Source organism: Mustela nivalis, assembly GCF_964662115.1.
Source record: "Mustela nivalis genome assembly, chromosome: 4".
NCBI classification, from domain to species: domain Eukaryota; kingdom Metazoa; phylum Chordata; class Mammalia; order Carnivora; family Mustelidae; genus Mustela; species Mustela nivalis.
The window spans coordinates 35,279,053-35,295,389 of NC_139023.1; the positions used below are offsets into that span (position 1 = coordinate 35,279,053).

General features: G+C 39.4%; 1 protein-coding gene across 3 annotated transcripts in view; it reads right to left on the bottom strand.

The window, feature by feature from the left end:
- Window positions 1-12,285: 12,285 nt before the first annotated feature.
- KLHL5 (kelch like family member 5) overlaps window positions 12,286-16,337 on the bottom strand; it is a 92,111-nt gene continuing 88,059 nt past the window's right edge. For 2 of the 3 annotated variants that reach the window (XM_082728881.1, XM_082728880.1), the window contains one exon: window positions 12,286-14,452. In XM_082728881.1, the coding sequence (XP_082585007.1) occupies window positions 14,396-14,452 (57 nt within the window). In that variant the 3' untranslated portion in view covers window positions 12,286-14,395. The remainder of the gene's footprint in view (window positions 14,453-16,337) is intronic. The other variant, XM_082728882.1, reaches the window with a different exon arrangement.

Sequence of the window (16,337 nt, forward strand, 5' to 3'; positions counted from 1 at the left end):
ATGACTAATGATGTTGAGCACTTTTGCATATATTCATTGGATACTTGGATATTCTTTTTTGCAAATTGCCTTCAAGTCTATTGCTCCCGCTTTAACTGGTTTAGCTGCACAACTTTAAATCCTGCAGAGGTCCTTTCTTGTGCCCACAAGCAAGGCTAAACAGCATCAGATCAAGCACTTTCTGAGGCAGGCGGACAGGAACTCAGTTTGGCTAGTCTGAGAGGTGGGACAGAAACTTCTAGAACTCTCTGGAAATGTGAGGGAAATTATCAAACCCAGCGTGTTTCGATATAAGTTCTGCAATGATCAGAACACTGCTGCATGTCTTGAAGGATAAAAGAAACAACTTTCATCAGACCATTTTTTTTGTGTGTGCTTTGTTGACAACATCCATGACTCAATTTAACAGGAAAGAAATTAAATTTTTTCCCCAAATGCTTTATAAAAATAAAATAAAATAACTCTTTTTGTAATGTGAATGAGTGAAATCACAGTCCCATCATACCTCACTTAGAGTCCTAATTTTTCTCTGGGGGACGAGTCACATGGTTCTCCACATTCTAATCAACCTGGCTTCGTGTGGCTCTTGGACCGTCTTCTTGATGGTGCTCTGGCACCTGAAACTGCTTGTGTCCACCTCTGGCCAACTTTGCATATAGGGACATCAGGTTGGTTGTCTGCAATTATTACCTGGTGGGAGTATTTACACCACTAAAATGGGCAAATGCACAAATCGGAGGATGGTTTTTTTCTCCCCTACTGAGATTCGTTGTTAAACATTTACCAGGATACAGCTGCTTCTACTTCCTGCAAACTACTCATTGCCAAAAGCTGAGGTCAATTTCAAGTTGCCCACTTTCACGTATTTTTTCACTTTTGTAGCTATCCTGGCTTGGGTAGGGTCATGAAGATACAGGGTAAGGGGTTGTATCAGGATAGCAATAGTCCCCCAAAGTAAGGAAAGCAAAGAAGCATGGGAAAGGAGGAAAAATAGCTCATATATGAAAGAAACCTGTTGCAAATCTTCTGGAAACCTAAAAGATTTATACCACATGACCAATAATGAGTAGTGAAGCTGGAAGGAGTGTTTGTAAACTATCCACAATAAACAAATTATGATTAACCAGGCTAGAGGAATGTGAATTACCTTTCTACCTCTCTATACTCTCTACAGGAAATATTAGGAAATTGTTGCCATATGTTGAGGTGATCAGTAAGTAGGCAACCGAAAACTGTAGGAGAAAAGTATTATAGAGGTATGTCAGGCAGTTCATAAATTTATTTCATTCTTTAGAGTGTACCCTAGAGATATTTAACAAAATTTTTAAAAGATTTTGTTTATTTATTTGACGGAGAGAGACAAAAGGAAGGCATTTTAGTGAGAGAGAGAGCGATAGCAAGAGAGGGAACACAAACAGGGGGAGTGGGAGTGGGAGTGGGAGTGGGAGTGGGAGTGGGAGAGGGAGAAGCAGGCTTCCCGTGGAGCAGGGAGCCCAATGTGGGGCTCAATCCCAGGACCCTGGGATCATGACCTGAGCTGAAGGCAGATGCTTCACGACCAAGCCACCCAGGCGCCCCAATATGCTCCTAAACTTTCTAGTTTTCCCCCTTTTGTAGTAAAAGTGGCATTGTTATGGTTAGCTGTCTGTGCTCCCAGCTTGTGAGCTCCTTGAGATTGCTGAAGGGTTAGGGATTATGTCTTTTGGTTTCTGCAGCTCTCAGCACTCAGTGGAGATCACACACACACACACACACACACACACACACACACACATACACACACTTGTTAAAATGGACTGAATCACCCTCTGCCTTCTATGTTTTCACACTATATCTTTTTTTTTTTTTTTTAAAGATTTTATTTATCCATTTGAAAGAGATCACAAGTAGACAGAGAGGGAAGCAGAGAGAGAGAGAGAGAGGAAAGTAGGCTTCCTGCTGAGCAGAGAGCCCAATGCGGGACTCGATCCCAGGACGCTGAGATCACGACCTGAGCCGAAGGCAGCGGTTTAACCCACTGAGCCACCCAGGAACCCTTCACACTATATCTTGATTCGCTGTGCCTTTACTACGGATAGTCATATATGCTAGTCTTTAATTAATGCCTTCTCATCTCCAATCTTCATTACCTGCCCTGTGAAAACAGAAATGGGCCTTTTCCTCCTTTTCCAGCTGGCAAATGCTAAATGCTGGAGACATGGCAAGAGGAAGGGGAAGGCCATCTACAGCAGTCCCTCGGCGTCCCTCTTCACTACTCTTAACCCTGGGCCACATATCAGGGTGGTGTGTGTATGTAGAAACCTCAAGGACAAAGAGCTGGTTTGGTTACCATTTACCAGAAAATCAGTGAATTCCCCAAGCTCGGTGGGTTCCCCACCTGCTCCTGTGGAACTTGGGGGCCAGAGGAATTAACTCAAACTGTGATAGCCACACTCATTTTTTTGTACTTTGGGTAATCAAGTTCTTTGTCTCTGCCCCAGTTCTGTGTCCTCTGCCAGCAGCCATGAAACAATAACAGGCGAATTTATTAGCCTGCAAGTAGGGCAATCCAATCCCACACCACGACAGCCAGCCAGCTGTGTGCGAGTCTCACGTTCTGTAACAGCGAGTAATTCCTTATACCAAACCTTCTCTGTTCCAGGGATGCTGTGGGTGCCGGCTCCAGCTTGGACCCTAATAGATCCAATACAGCTACAGAATCCTCCTCACATCCTTAGAAGTTGGAAGCCCTTGTCTCTTTGAAATTATAATTAAATGTTGAACAATGGATTTACGACTTGCTAGTAACGGCTCAATGTCTCATTCCCATTGGTTCTGCTCCACCCAGCACCCCCCCCCCCCACCCCTTGGCTCTATTGACAGCAACAGCGCTCTGTACCCAGGACATTAAATATGCCACCCTCACTAAAATGCCCTTCTTTTGTCCTCTCCCAACAGAGCGGCTCTTATTAAGGGCCTGTTTATGTGTGCGCGCATGCGCACTCATGCGCGTAATAGGTAGAATTACGTAGCCTGTTCCTATTCATTAAAAGTGAACATTTACAATGTGGCACAGATGTGATGAGGACACCATCATAACAACTGACCTTGGCATCAAATTTGTATCATTCTTTGAGCTAAAGCTCACCTCCGTGTGGCAATCTTGCCTAGGTTTTTGAAGAAGGCTCTGAGGTCCTACAGATCTGGTTGGTTTTTAAATTTGGCTCTGCCATTTACTAGCTGGTTTCCACACCATGAAGTGGGGATGGACGTATCTACTTCATAGGGCTCTTGTAAAGATCTGAAAAATTAACATGCTTAGCACAGTATCGGCCACATAATCAAGTTGACTCAAACTCTGCCTTTCAGTAAACAAATGGCCAAGTCGAGGCAATTTAATAAAAACATGAGCTTTTAACCCAATTTCATTTGGCTATCTCAACAGCTAAGAGAATCTCTAAGTGTCTTCAGGCCTGGAGAAGACTTCTCCGAGACTCAGTGGGGAGGCCAAACTGAGTTCACAACCTCATTCCTCAAACTTTCCTTCTCTCTCTTCTTCCAATCACTTTCTTGCTATTGAAAGCTCCCTCTTGGTTTACCTTTTTTTTTTTTCTCTGTATTTTCCGCATTTCCACCCTGTCAGAGGTCTCATCTCCTAGGTGATGGAAGAATGATCCTCCCTGTACAGGTTGGCAAACTTTTGCTGTAAATGTCAAGAAAAAGATACTGTTTCTGTCACAACTCAACTTTGTGGTCACACACCAAAGTAGCCAAAGGCCATATGTAAACAAATAGGCACATCTGTGTTCCAATAAAACTTTACGGACACAAACAAATGGCAGACAGATTTGCCCTGGGGGCTATGGTTTGTTGACCTCTGACCTCTAGTTTCTCTGCTTCTATTTAGTCTTTGGGCCTAGAGAGCTGAAGTATAATTCTGAGTTGGCCATTTTCCTCTGTGTTTGGTCTTCAAAAGAGGAACTCATTTGTGGAACTTTGCCTCGCCACAGATAAAATCTTCATTTTAAACATATTCTCTATTCCAGTAGTACTTATTATATTTTATCATGGGCCTTCATTGAATGGTTCTATCTGGCTTCCTGAGATTCTATAGTCATAGGCTATTTATTATATGTATGTAGATGATTAGATACAAAAATACCTTTAGCTCTAATCTTAAAGCACTATGTAATTACTGAAAAAAATGGCAATGTGCTGAATAGCATTAACTATACAGTATCAATGAACAACCCAGATTAATGAATCAGCATAATTTTTACACTTTGATGTAATATTAGAAAGCCCATAGTCTAAAATGTCAACTGCGTAAAACAAAGAAAAATGGAACTGAATAATTTTTATTATCAATGAGAGAGAAATTTCAAAATAATGACGGTTAAAATGTTTAATATTGGAGCATCTGGGTGGCCCAGTCGTTAAGTGTCTGCCTTCGGCTCAGGTCATGATCCCAGGATTTTGGGATTGAGCCCCCCACTGCTCCCTGCTTGGCAGGAAGCCTGCTTTTCCCTCTCCCACTCCTACTGCTTGTATTACCTCTTTCATAAAACCCTCTCTATCAAATAAATAAATAAAATCTTAAATGTTTAATATTAATTAAGTCATTGTTTTATTATGGTCAAAGAACTTATTATTATGCAGTCATGGATGTACTGGGATTTTGGTTCTCTTAACTAAACTGTCAGTTGATATTTTGTAGGTTTTTGCAACTCTTTCTGAATGCTCAAACATTATATACCATGCTTATACTAATGGCAATTGTTGTAGTGAACAACACAGAAGACTAGATTGAATTAGAGAAGTAACATCTTTCACCATATTTTGAATAATTATAGAATTAGTTTAATGAACAAATTTTAGCATTGTTGAAGGTCATATGAATGAAATATTTTATTGAAATTGTGTAGACAGGGCATTTCTTTAACGTCATTTTTCTGAAATTAATTTCCTGAACACATATTATTCTGTTTAAATACTTTTTAGAAAGATAGTCTTTCTTGACTGGTAGAAGTTGTCTGAAAATATCTGGGCCTGGAGTTTTCTCTGTGAGATTTTCTTTAAATGATTATAGGACTATTCAGATTCCCTATGTCTCTGATGTAAATCTGGGGCAACTTTAAGGCGGGGTGTGTGTGTGTGTGTGGCTTGTGATCACCTGTTCTGAAGAGATCCTAAGGCATTTTCTTTTCTCTTTTCCTTCCTTCTTCCCTCCCTCCCTTCCCTTTCTTTTTCTTTTTTTCCTTTTTCTTTCTTTTTTAGTCTCCTGATAATGGAGAATGAAGTAGGTATTATTTTGGTTTGCCATTTCCCTTGGGCTGTAGCACTTTGAGATCTCAGCTTTATAGAAGTAGTCTTTCCCACTTGGGCACATCTTGGGATTTAACTTTTCTAGCCCACACAGTAGGAGGCCAACAAAACCAGAGGAAAAGCTCCTCAGTTTGGGGAATGCCCTCGGGGCAAAAGAGGTTTAGTGCTCTCAGCTCATCTTTCTGGGTCTTTCCTTTCACTTAGCTTTTTGTCTTCATAATCATTAATATTTCATTTGTTTTTCAGTGTTTTGAAGAAAATGCATTTTATTCAGAATTTTTGGTTGTTTTAAGCAAGATGATTCATCTAAATGCTCTACACAACCACATTCCCAGAAACGAAGGAAGTCTGCTCTGAGTTGTTCATGTTTTTCAAAGCTGCTTTTCATTTTAGACCATCACAATATCTTTGTTAAATGAGTTTGTTAAAAATACTCCATTTCTTCTACAAAAATACCATACATGCTCCCTGATTTGGTATAATTTGGGAAAAGCTCATCTAAATTGCGAAAACCTCTCAATGGTATGTAATTTTAAAATAAATTGTATACTTTGCACATGCTAAATAAAGCTAGCAAGATATCTTCTCATAGTGGTCTTTGGGGGAACTTGAGCAGATAAGACTGATTTGCAAGCTCATAATTATGTGACTACATGGCTCTCCTAAAACGGTTAGAAAGTTCCCTCTTGGTGGTCTGTCCAGCTGCTATTAAAAAAAAAAAAGTCACTGACCAAATGGTTTATCAACAGTAGAAATTTATTGCTTACAGGTCTGGAGGCTAGAAGTCCCAAATCAGGGTGCCACGTGATTGTGTGAGGGCCCTTTTCTGGTCGCAGACTTCCCGGATATTCTCTCAAGGCAGAAGGATCTAAGGATCTCTGTGCAGCCTCTTTTATGAAGACACGAATCCCAACCAAGAGGGTTTCTTCCCTCATGACTTAGAAGCGCTTTCCAAAGTCTTCGCCTACAAATCCCATATCTTGTGGGGAAGAGGATCTTAATGCATGACTTTTGGGGGGACGCAAACACTCAAACTACACCAAGCGTAGAGGGCCTTGATTTGAAGAAGTTGGCAAGCGGTGACGTAGTCTGAGGGGAGTGGAAGCCACACTGTGTGACACTGGCTTGGGTTAATGGTTCTCTGCTGTGGCTGCACATTTGAATCACCTGGGTTCTGGCTGGGACTGACATCCTGAGATGGCACGTAAGGGGTAAAACCCCAGGTGCCAGGGGTCTTCCTGTCAAGGAATCCTGATGGGATGCCATGGCTGGGAATCCCTGGCGATGCCTGCAATGCGGTGATAACTCCACAGCATTCTGGGTTCTGGTGGGGATGGTAGCCCCAGCTGTCATGGCTGGTGGATATCAATGCCCACAGATACTCAGAGGATAGTCAACCTCCTTTACTGAGTCCTGGAGCTGGAAGGGACCTGAGCAGTCATCTAGGACAATCTTTGCAAAGACTAGTTCTTACTGTGAAAGGTTTAAGTAACGGACAGTACAGATTTTCCCAACTGCCCAAATATTGAGTTCAATGGTCATGACACTTGAAAATCGTTATTGTTATAATATTGCTGGGAGAAGAGAAAACAGACCATTTAGTTGATATATTGTAGATCCATATGGCTACTTAAATGAGGTCAGAGGGGAAGAGCAGGTAGACAGAGCATAATGGGGACCTACCCGTAGACTGCATCCCTGGTGTTATTTATATCCTTCGAGAGCTTCTGCATAGTATTTTGGAGTCATGTGCAGATAAAAAACGATGACTGTCCTTGAGTAAAACAGTAATTGAGCCAACGTTTCCTTCCATCGCCCTGCATGTATCTGATGTCTGGGCAGTCAGCCTGGGCTGCCTCTTCCTTCCTGAACATATTCTAGTTTCCTCACTCCCGTGCTCATGCTTTCTACCCCTCTCCTCATGTCATAACCCTCTTCCAAAATGTGCACGAAAAAATCTCCTAAATTCTTTTTGTTCTTTCAGAATCTGTGTTATCATCAACCCACATTTCAATACATCTGCAGGGACTGACCTCAAAGACCAAGTTGACGCCATATTTACATCAACCGGTAATTAGCAAGAGCCTACTGGGTGAAGGTGTAACAGTGGGGAAAATGCTAAGTGCGGCCGTGGGTACAAAAAGATACCCCAGTATGTGCCTTTAAGGAATTAGCCTTCTTTCCCCTTCTTTGTGTCATGATCAGCGATTGTGTAAGATTTTAGTCTCCTTGCGGCTTTGTTCAGTGCCTTATTGATCAGAAAGTTTCTGAGATAAATGAATTCTCAATTGAATTAACTTCCCCTGCCCCCACTCCCAGTCCTTCTCTGCAGCTCCGCTATTGAGTTTGTAATACAGAATCAGTCAGGTAAGTAGGTCAGTTTTTGCCAGACTTACTACCTGGCATTTTCTTTCTCTGAAGTCCACACACAGCCCAGCTAATCTTGTCACGGACAGGCAGCTCTTTGAATGACAGCTTCTCTCTAACCTCATTGCTCCGGCCACCATGATGCCAAGACCTCTTTCCTTCCACAGAATTTTTCTCCATCTGGGTCTCTTTGGAACTGCTCAGCTTATCATGTATTTTAGATTTGCAAAGATGCGAACTTCAAAGAAAGCAATTTTAAAAATGTAGTGTGCATTCTCCTTCTCAATTTCAAGTAGCGTGTCTGTGCTCTCTTATAAAAAGTGACAACAGACTTTCTGGGTAGAATTCACTCAGAAAAATATAAATAAGCAATGTGACTAGTTTTGAAACTAGTGTAGCTATGATAATTTTAATACCTTGAGCATGCCACCGCTCCCGGTATAACAAAAGGGTCACCGAGTCATTGTTTGCCTTCCCAACTTCTATTAGTTATCCTCTAAGCACATATATCTGTATGCTGATGTATTTACAGATATCTCGATTAAAAATGTGTTTATTATCCACAAAGAAATGTCACCAAATGGAACCAACATTGGATTGGGCAAAGATGGAGGACACCGAACATGGTTTCCAAGCTTCTTTGGCTTCACTCTTTGGAGGCATCTCATTAGCTAAATGAAATAATTACCCAGGGAGGGGGGAAATAGGGTGGGAGTAAACACTAGATATGTTAACACCTACATCAATCAATATTGTATTTCTTCAAGAGATTCACTAGATGCCAGAGTCGCCCATGCCCAGGAGAAGATACAAAGTAAACATGGTCTTTTCTTTTTTCTTTTCTTTTCTTTTCTTTTCTTTTCTTTTCTTTTCTTTTCTTTTCTTTTCTTTTCTTTCTTTTCTTTTCTTTTCTTTTCTTTTCTTCCTTCCTTCCTTCCTCTTTCTTTCTTTCTTAAAGATTATTTATTTATTTGACACATAGACAGATCACAAGTAGGCAGAGCAGCAGGCAGAGAGAGGGAAGCAGGCTCCCTGCCAAGCAGAGCCCGATGAGGGGCTGGATCCCAGGACCCTAAGATCATGACCTGAGCCGAAGGCAGAGGATCAACCCACCCCAACATGGAATTTTCTTGGGTGTAAGGACAGAGTCTCTGATGGGGGAGTTGGTCCATTTTTATAAATCATGGAAGGCATCTGAGATTGAGAAGGATGAAAATGCCAAAAGTAGGTTTTAATTTTTCATGGCATTTGATTTTTTTACTGCAACTAAAAAATGAAATAGAATGAAAATATTACATGGGGATTTATAATCCAGTCACAGTAAAATGTCATTTTACTGAATATTTATTCAATAACAGTTAAGAAATTACAACAATTTTAAGCATTATTTTATAAAAAGATACTTTGACTTTTAACATTTATGGGATGCTTTTGTGTAGTAGGCATTGGAAAAGAGGTTCCAATCAAAATTTCCTTTGTCATTGTTTCTCACTCTTAGATTAGAATTACATTCTAAAGAGATACTCTGTCAGACTTTTAAAAATCTGTTTACTTGCTGATTACATTTAGAAATAATCTCTTTGGGATGAATATAAATGCAGAGTTTTAATCCTAGCAATATAGAGAGAATGTCTGTTGTTATGACATTTAAATAACAATTTGTGATGTACCTACTAAGCTTTATATTGTTGTAAAATAGACATAAAATTTGTCATAAGTGACATTTAGTACCTTCACCCTGTTGTGTAACCACCACTAATTAGTTCCAGAACATTTTTATCACCCTGAAAGGAAACTCCTTACTCATTAAGCAGTCATTCCCCACTCCCTCTTCCTCTCAGACTCTGGTTCCCTCCACGAATTTGCCTATCTTGTATATTTCATATAAATGGAATCATACTATATGTGGTCTTTGTGTCTGGCTTATCTTACTTAACATAATGTTTTCAAGGTTCATCCATGTTGCAGTATGTATCTGTACTTCATTTCTTTTTAAGACTGAAAAGTATTCTATTATATTATGTACCAAAATTTGTTTATCGGTTCATCGGCTGATGGACATTTGGGTTGTTTTTACCTTTTGGCTACTATGAATGTTGCTATGAATATTTATGTGCAAATTTTTGTTTAAACACCTGTTCTCAGGGTTTCTTATTTTTGGTTGGGGGGTAGATATATACCCAGGGGCAGAATTGCTTGGTCACATGGTAATTCCATGTTTAATTTATTGAGGAACCACCAAACTCTTTTCCACTATATCTATACCATTTAACCATCCCACCAGCAATGTATGAAGGTTCCAATTTCCCCACATCCTCTCCAATACTTATTTTCTGTTTTTAAAATTATAGTCAACCTAGTGGATTTGAAATGGTATCTAAGTATGGTTTTTATTATCCTTCTCTAAAGACTAATGATGTTGAGCATCTCTTCATGTGATTCAGACCTACATTGGAGAAATGTCTATTCAAGTCCTTTGCCCATTTTAAAATAGGTTATCTATCTTTTTGTTGTTGACTGTAGGAGTTCCTTATATATCCTGGATAGAGCCTTATATGATTTGCTAACAATTTCTCATTCTCTCTCACTTTCTTGATAGTGTCCTGTGATGCACAGAAGCTTTTAATTCTGATGAAATCCAATTAATCTTTTGTTGCCTTGTGCTTTTGATGTCATATATATGAAACCATTGTCAAATCCAAGGTCATGAAGATTTATGCCTATGTTTTCTTTCTTAGAGTTTTATGGTTTTAGCCTCATATTTAAGGTCTTTGACTTATGTTGAGTGAATACTTATTGTGTCCTATTTCATTCTTTTCCACATGAATATTGTTTCAGCACCATTTGGTGAAGAGACTATTCTTTCTCTATTGAACAGTCTTGGCACACTTGTTGAAAATCAGTTGACCATAGTTTATTTCTGGACTTTCTATTTCATGCTAGATTTTGAAATCAGGATATGTGAGTCCTTTACCTTTGTTCTTTTTGAAGATTTTTTGACTTACAATCCCATATGAATTTTAGGATCAGCTTTTCCATTTCTGCAATAAAGGGCCATTGGGGGTTTGATAGGGATTACATTGAATCTGCAGACCAACTTGGAGACTATTGCCATCTTAACAGTAAGTCTTAAACCCATGAATGTGGGATGTCTTTCCATTTATTTAGAGCTTTATTTCATCAGTGTTTTGTATTTTCCAGTGTGCAAGCCATGCACTTCCTTGGTTAAGTTTATTGCCAAGTATTTAATTCTCTGTGATACTACTACAAATAGAATTGTTTTTAAAATTTCCTTCTTGGATTTTTCTTTTTTTTTTTTTTTTTGACCAATGTATAGAAATCACCTGACATTTGTGTATTGATCTTGTATCCTGCAACACTTCTGAATTTATTTACTCTCAAGTTTTGGGGCATGTGTGTGTATTTGTTAGAATTTTTAAGATACAGGACCACGTCAGCTGCAAATATCGTCGTCTTACTTCTTCCTTTGTATTTGGGATTCCTTTCTTATCTTTTTCGTGCCTAATTGTTCTTGCTGGAACTTCTGGTGCCCCCATTTGCTGCTGTACTTTCTTTGTTGGGAGTTCTTCACCATTGATTCAATCTCTTTACTTGATATAGGTCTGTTCAGATTTTTTATGTCTTCTTGAGTCCATTTTGGTAATTTGTGTGTTTCTAGGAATTTGTCCATTTCATCTATATCATCTAATTTTTTTGGCAATAAAGCCTTTTGACCAATAAATCTGTTTATGGTTCAGTCATCTAAAAATACCATGTAATTTATCTATTATTTATAAAATGTAGAGTATACATCGTGTTTTCTTGTATGTACTTTTCTAAATAAAGCAAATTTATATGTAAAATTCCGTAAGAGATTTAAACAAAATTTCCCTAATGAGGGGTATGACTGGTATATATTGTGATTCTAAAAATCATAAACCTTCTTCATTTTCTTTTTATTAAAATAAATGATTCCTCATTTATTAAAATGAAACCTCTCTTTTTCTACCTAGAGAAAGAAATAAGAGTATGGACTCTCAAGTGCAGAGTATGTGCATTCAAATTTCTTGTCCTACCACTTACTTGCTATAGATGATCTTGGGCTTAACCTCTCTGTGCCCCCGTCTCCTCACTGTAAAAATGAGAATAACGGAACCTACCTCATGAAGTTATTGTGAGGATTAAATGCACTAATGCATGCAAAAAACCCGATTCTTAATTCATAATAAGCATTCAATAATTATTAACAAATACTTTTGAAAGGTATCACTAATTGAGGTTAAAATAAAGAGCACATAGACATCATCATCAATGAACCAGCAAATAAAAGTCAAGGCAGCTACTGTTGGATGATGGATACTAAGAGTCATATTTTCCTCCAGAGTCAGAAGACCCCAGAGCAGCAGAGGAATGAGTATTTTGGTGAGCATTCTGTCACTAGAAAGAATTGGTTCTCTTTATTCCTATTCAGGAAAGCTGATCCTCTGGACCACAGCTGACCTTTGAACAACACAGGTTTGAACAGTATAAGTCTGCTTATATGAGGATTTTTTTCGCTATAGTACAATGCTGTACATATATTTTCTCTTTCTTGTGATTTTTTTTTAAATAACATTTTCTTTTCTGTAGCTTACTTTATTGTAGGAATACAGTACATAATACATACAATATACAAAATATGCATCAATCAACTGATTACATTACTAGTAAGGCTTCTGGTCAACAGGAGGCTATCAGTGGTTGAGTTCTGAGGGGGTTAAAAGTTATATGCAGATTTTTGCTGTGCAGAGGGTTGGCATCCCGAAACCCTGTGTTGTTCAAACACCAACTGTACTAAACTGCATTAAAAACGGCCTCTCTCAGGGTAGAAAATCAAAGGCACTGTTCATGAATCCCATAAAGAAAAGGAAGGTCCTCAGAGAGGAGAATCAGGTCTTTTACTCTGACATGAGTCTGGCCTCCACTGTGGGACACAGGAAGTCAGAGAGTGGGTGGTGAGCGTTCAAAGGAATAATCGCAAGTATAAATCCTCGTGCTTCTACAAGCATAGATTCCTTTCAAATCGCAGGCCTAAGCCTCCCCGAGAAGGTGATGATGTGCTAACACGTTTCTGCTTTTGATTTTTGTTTTGTTTTGCTTCTTAAAACTTGCCTCTTCTTTTCCTCTCTCTTCCCCTAAATGCATAAATATACTCTATGGCTGATCCCTCTTTGTCATGAAAAGAATTGAATTTATATCCATAATATAATGAATATAGAAAACTTGAATGTATTTTTCATGATTACCAGTATTTTGTGGCCACACCGATAAGATGACCACAAGGTTTGCTTTGGGAATGGAAGCATTCAGTTTCTTGGTTTCCAAAGAAACATTTCAAGAGCATTCAAAATTGGCTCCCTCCTTCCCCACCCTGCCCCCCGCCCAGTTTAAAAAAAAAAAAAAAAAGAGCTTGGTTTAATTTTTTAAAGAAAGCAATTAGAATGAAGTCTATCTTGATATAAAATGTAAAAGCACATTAACCACGGCATTGTATTTTAAAAGATGGGAATTTAGTTTATACTCATTTTTATATTAAGACATAAGTTAATGACTTTTATATCTTAAAGGATTTATCATAAAATGTTGCGGCCCAGTGCGTTTTTGCAGACAACAAACAATTCGCTGAGAGTATTAACATTCACATGTGTAACTGGAGTTTACAAATGTACAAAACTTTGGGTAATAAACACTTTAAACTTATTTTTCAGACATTCAATAAGCCCATTCCCCTCAAACTGTTTGATTACAAAGAAACACGAAGGCTTACTAACTGCAGCAAAATGTGAGAAACAAAGCAAAGGAGGCGAATCCAGACTTGAGGACGTAAGAATATCCGAACAGTTTGGTCAATATCAAAAGACAAAAATCAAAACATCTTTCATAATATAAAAGAAAACAAATCCATATAATTATGACTTAGGTGAAAGAACATGTTAGGGTATATGACATTTCTTTCCTTGACATAAATGTGCCTCTCTTCAATTTACTGCAAAATACCATCTTTCAGTTCCAATTTGAGGATATCATAGCCTGTATTGTTAGTGAATCTAACAATACCAGGAAGACTATTTTAAAAGAACCCAAAGATCATTTCTTTTGCATTTGGTCATTATTGTTTTGACTCTCGTCTAAGCCAATTGAGAAGTAAAAGTCCACAAGTCAAAGCCTATATAATGCAGCTGTTTCTGAAAAAAACTGAAGATTAGCATAGTGTTTAGTATGTCATGAAAGCAGCAGTTGTGGTTAAACAAACGGATAAAAATTACTGCAACCAACGTATGATAAAGTTACAAAGCAAACGTTCAAAGTGTTCTCTGGTGTATGTGCACTGTAGTAAAAGAAATCTGGGTAATGTTAGTAAAATGTGATTGATTATTAATAAATGACATCCCCAGCCTGCATAGGCTTCTGCTTGAGAGCGGCGGATTTGTCCTCACACGTGGTGTCAGTCCCCCAGTTGTAGTTTTGATTTACTGAGAAATGACTTAACGGAGAAATGCAGGATTCAATCCCGGGTCTTCCCCTCGTTGCTACCTTATTTGACCGTCTTCGCTTTGAGATTGGGCACTCTGTGCCCAGGAATGTGGCATTGCAAATTGGCTAAAAATGTATCCCTTGGTAGGAGAATAATTTTAGTAAATTCGTGAGGAAGACGATATCTTCATTTAGAAAACAAAGCACTGTATTATAGTTTGACCGTTACAACGCAAGCCCCAGCTCTTCCTAGGCATAGCGGAGCAACCTAAAAACAAAAACAAAGACAATAACAAACACAAACACGAAAACAAAAAGACATATTTGTTGGGTGTGTAGGTACAACTGTTGATAAAACCATGTAGTTGGTAAAATATTGAATGTTGAATCTGTACTCCTCAAAGAGCGGCTCCCAAACTCTGCCTCCCCAGCCTTACTGTAGGGCCGGCCTGTCCTCCAAGCCCCCTGCGGAAGTCCCAAGTGTCACAGGCTCAACTGTTTAGGGCATGTCACCGTCCTAAGCAGTACTTCTTTTTAAAGGTACCTCCAAAAAAAGAAAAGATGGTTTGGGACTTACTCTATCTGAAACAATTTATTTGGCCAACAGCATGTGGGATATGGATAGTGAGGAAACACCCAACACTCCAGGACCCAAGTGGCGAAAAAACCCGCGTGTTATCCAGAGAGGGCGTGTAACAGCTATGCTGGTTCAGAGCACGCCAGAGTCACCGCATGCCTGGCTGCTTTTCCCCAGGGCGCCAGTCACTGCACATTTACTAACTTCTCTGTGCACGGCTGGACGATCTAAACCTACACCCCTACTTCCTAGGACAGTAAATAAATAATAAATACACCTCCTCCAACTCCACCCTAGGAGTAGAAACAAACCTGGCGAATAAACTCTATGACAATGAGGTATAAGGATGTGTGCTAGGGCAAGAAACAGAATCTTAGTTTAGGGATAAGGAGTACTTCCGAAATCTTTGGCTTCCCCTTCCTCCCTCCGTGCCTCCCTCCCCTTCTTCCGTCCTTCCCCTTCCTTCCTTCTTTCCTTCCCTTCTCCACCCTCCCCCCTCCCCTCTTTCCTTCCTCCCTCCTCCCCCCCCCCTTTCCCCTTCTTTTTGAGCACTCCAGACACCAAGCAATTCAGAGTGCAAAACTACAAGTGTGGACAAGGATAGCTTTTAAAGGATTCATTTGAGCAGAGTTAAGCCCTAAGACTTAAAATGGCAGTATTTAGAGAAGGGGGGACTGATACAAAGTACTGAGAAAACTTGTACGTATGTATGCGGGGGTATGTAATACAGTGTTATTGTCAAATACATGATATCAAAATGGCTCCTTGGTTGGGTTGGCCTCTCTCCCAACCTTTCCAGACCAGGGACTGGATCTTAAAAACATACCAGACTTCAACGGAGACTTCTCAGTCATTCTCTATCTGAATCAGGTGTTTTGATCCCTATTCTATCTCCTTGAACAATCAAATCACCCACTTTATTTATTAATTGTTTTTAAAGAGAAATACCTCTCTCTCTCTCTTTTATTTTTAAAGATTTTATTTATTTATTTGACAGAGAGAGATCACAAGTAGGCAGAGAGGCAGGCAGAGAGAGAGGAGGAAGCAGGCTCCCTGCTGAGCAGAGAGCCCGATGTGGGGCTCGATCCCAAGACTCCAGGATCATGACCTGAGCCGAAGGCAGAGGCTTTAACCCACTGAGCCACCCAGGTGTCCCAAATCACCCATTTTAAAACCATCTCTACTTAGAGTGTTCTAGGAGTAAACTCTAAGTCATTTCAATCAAAATGACTGTTTGTAATGAGCAGCCTTTCTCCAAACACCAAAGACCTGAAGTCTATACACTGTAAAGAGTTGATGTTCCCTAACAACCAGCTAGAAAGTTCAGCTTAGAGTATTTACTAAATACAATGGGCTCACTCCTGCTTTGGATCAAGGTGGGCAGCAGAGTGGGTGATGGCTTCAGACTTTATAACCTCATTTCATTCCCTGGACAAATGTCCCCTTGCCTATTTGTTGGAATGCTGAATGGAAAACATTTATTTTTCATATTCTACAGTTGTAAGTTCAAATTCAGGTGCTTAAAAATAGTAATAGAGGGGACATGCAAACAAAATAGCTATGTGGTCACAGGTAA